The sequence below is a fragment of the Scylla paramamosain genome, chromosome 20 (genome assembly GCF_035594125.1).
Source record: "Scylla paramamosain isolate STU-SP2022 chromosome 20, ASM3559412v1, whole genome shotgun sequence".
Lineage (NCBI taxonomy): Eukaryota > Metazoa > Arthropoda > Malacostraca > Decapoda > Portunidae > Scylla > Scylla paramamosain.
The window spans coordinates 10,271,674-10,273,994 of NC_087170.1; the positions used below are offsets into that span (position 1 = coordinate 10,271,674).

Sequence of the window (2,321 nt, forward strand, 5' to 3'; positions counted from 1 at the left end):
TATAACAATATATTTATTTTTCAAAGAAATACTGTCATAATAAAATACTTTGTCTAAAATTTAGACCAGAGATGACTTACTTATGAAGTGTGCCAAGTGAGACATGAGGGAAAAATGTTGGCATATTTTTCTGTCTCAATCATAACAAAGAAATGGATGCATCAAGACTGCTTAGCATCACTTGGGTCTTCAAATAATTTTTTTGCATTCATACTTAATCTTTCTGGGTACAAAGGATGGTGCAATGGGAGAAATATTACTCTTCTGAGTTAACACCAACACATTGGACTACTATTGCCAATACTGGCACAGCCTCTCAGAAAGGTTTGTCATCCCTGATCTAGAAACAATCTATGGCAAATGTGAGCCAAATATCCCAGAAATGTGCTGAATATTACTTTAGATCTGTTCATTAAATAATTTGAAATAATAAAATTTTTAATTATTTTACTGTTGCAAGAATTTTTCATATTTCTTTAATTGAAAACTTATGGTAGTTAATTTAAACAGCTTACTTCTTTCATTTAAGGGAATTAGCTTACATTCCAAGGACCAACTGTAGCCAAAATTTCAGTTAAGATAAAAATAGAAATTCTGTCTTTGTATGTCAATGATGAGACAGATTTACTTGCTCCCTGCCCTTCCCTCCACCAAACTGACAAGACCAATTTTCTTCACTCCTCCCAACACTTCACTTGATTCAACCAGTATTGTCAGACATGATGCCAATGAGTTTGAACAATGTAACTTTCAAATACTAGAAACATTGTTTGAAGAATACTATTTTTTTTTAAATTACTAACATGATTCCTGCCATACCAAATACTATATTGAAATGAGTTTTCCTACAATGAATGCAATTAGATGCATTACATAGTTTTTGGCTCCATAATTCTCTCAACTGGAAGACTGCAGGAAAATTCAAAATTCTAGGCTGAAAAGTATAATAGTGACTAAGTGACAATGGAATGCTTTTGTCAAACTCTGATGTTTCACCATTTGCAGCTAACCAGCAGTCTTCAGACAGTACCCTGCACTAAATTATCTTTGCTGGGAAGTATCAGTTGCTTGGCTGATGTAGTACACATCTTCACAATTTCTGATAAATTATTCCAAAACTGTAAATTTACACTGACAAGTGTTAGTTCAAGGTTCAGTTTACCCATAAATCTTGGTCAGTAGAGAGAGAGAGAGAGAGAGAGAGAGAGAGAGAGAGAGAGAGAGAGAGAGAGAGAGAGAGAGAGAGAGAGAGAGAGAGAGAGAGAGAGAGAGAGAGAGAGAGAGAGAGAGAGAGAGAGAGAGAGAGAGAGAGAGAGAGAGAGAGAGAGAGAGAGAGAGAGAGAGAGAGAGAGAGAGAGAGAGAGAGAGAGAGAGAGAGAGAGAGAGAGAGAGAGAAAATGCTTCATATTTCCAGCATGGCTACACAATGAATCCTTGACTACAGGCCATGGAGCTCAGAGTGGCAGTGTGTGCTGGGCTGGCATACAGATGGCCTGAGCTACCTGGCTGGGGGTGGTAGGGAGGATGGTGATGGGCAAATCCCACACCATAGTTTCAATGTCCAGAGAGGTTGGAGCACGCCACTCCAACTGATCCTTGCTGCTGGCCAATGGTGATGGTCCCTTGACTTCGGTCACACTGGTCACAAATTCAAAGTGTAGGTGCCACTGAAGACTCACTGTAGAGGAAGAGGTGGTCTGAGGAGTGACCCACATGTTGGGTATGTGCAATGTGTCTATGCCTCTGTATGGTGTATCTATATAAATCTCTTGACAATGTTTCATCAATGAACTCCCTGAAGAAGGAAGATGAATTGTGACTTCTGGATGGCCACAGTATATATACTCCTCAGCTGTTGATGTCCTTGTGAGGCATTTTAAAACTTCATATGGTGACTGAAGCCATTAACAAGAGATAGTAGTAATTAAAAAAAAAGTATAGATATGTTCCTTGAAGCTGAATTTTATGATCCAAAGGAGATCAAATTTGACTTCTGAAGCAGTACACAGCCATCATATTCAACATGCTTTGCTCATGACAGTCTTAATGAACTGACTGTCCAGACTGGCTAATACATATTATTTAAATTTGGTGATCAAGTCTGGGTCCAGTACTCTCTTAGTCTGCAGAAGCAAAGAGTTCAGAATGAAGAGTTGGAGAGAATATATTTACATATATGGGATGGAATTCTCCTTTTTTCTTCTCCATTATCAAAAGAAAGCATGAGGCCTATGATTTCAGTGATCACACTTCTATAACCACTGACTCACCCAGATCTGTTGTGAAAGTGGGAGTGATGTGCAGTGGAATGGGAAGCAGCA

The 2,321-nt window shown here is 38.5% G+C and overlaps 1 protein-coding gene across 3 annotated transcripts in view; it reads right to left on the minus strand.

Moving 5' to 3' along the window:
- The window catches only part of LOC135110291 (RAB6A-GEF complex partner protein 2-like), a 12,429-nt gene continuing 10,108 nt past the window's right edge, over positions 1 to 2,321 (minus strand). For all 3 annotated transcript variants that reach the window (XM_064022473.1, XM_064022471.1, XM_064022472.1), the window contains 2 exons: positions 2,271 to 2,321; positions 1 to 1,678 (listed from right to left, as the gene is read on the minus strand). The exon at positions 2,271 to 2,321 is cut by the window's right edge and continues 127 nt beyond it. In XM_064022473.1, the coding sequence (XP_063878543.1) occupies positions 1,455 to 1,678; positions 2,271 to 2,321 (275 nt within the window). In that variant the 3' untranslated portion in view covers positions 1 to 1,454. The remainder of the gene's footprint in view (positions 1,679 to 2,270) is intronic.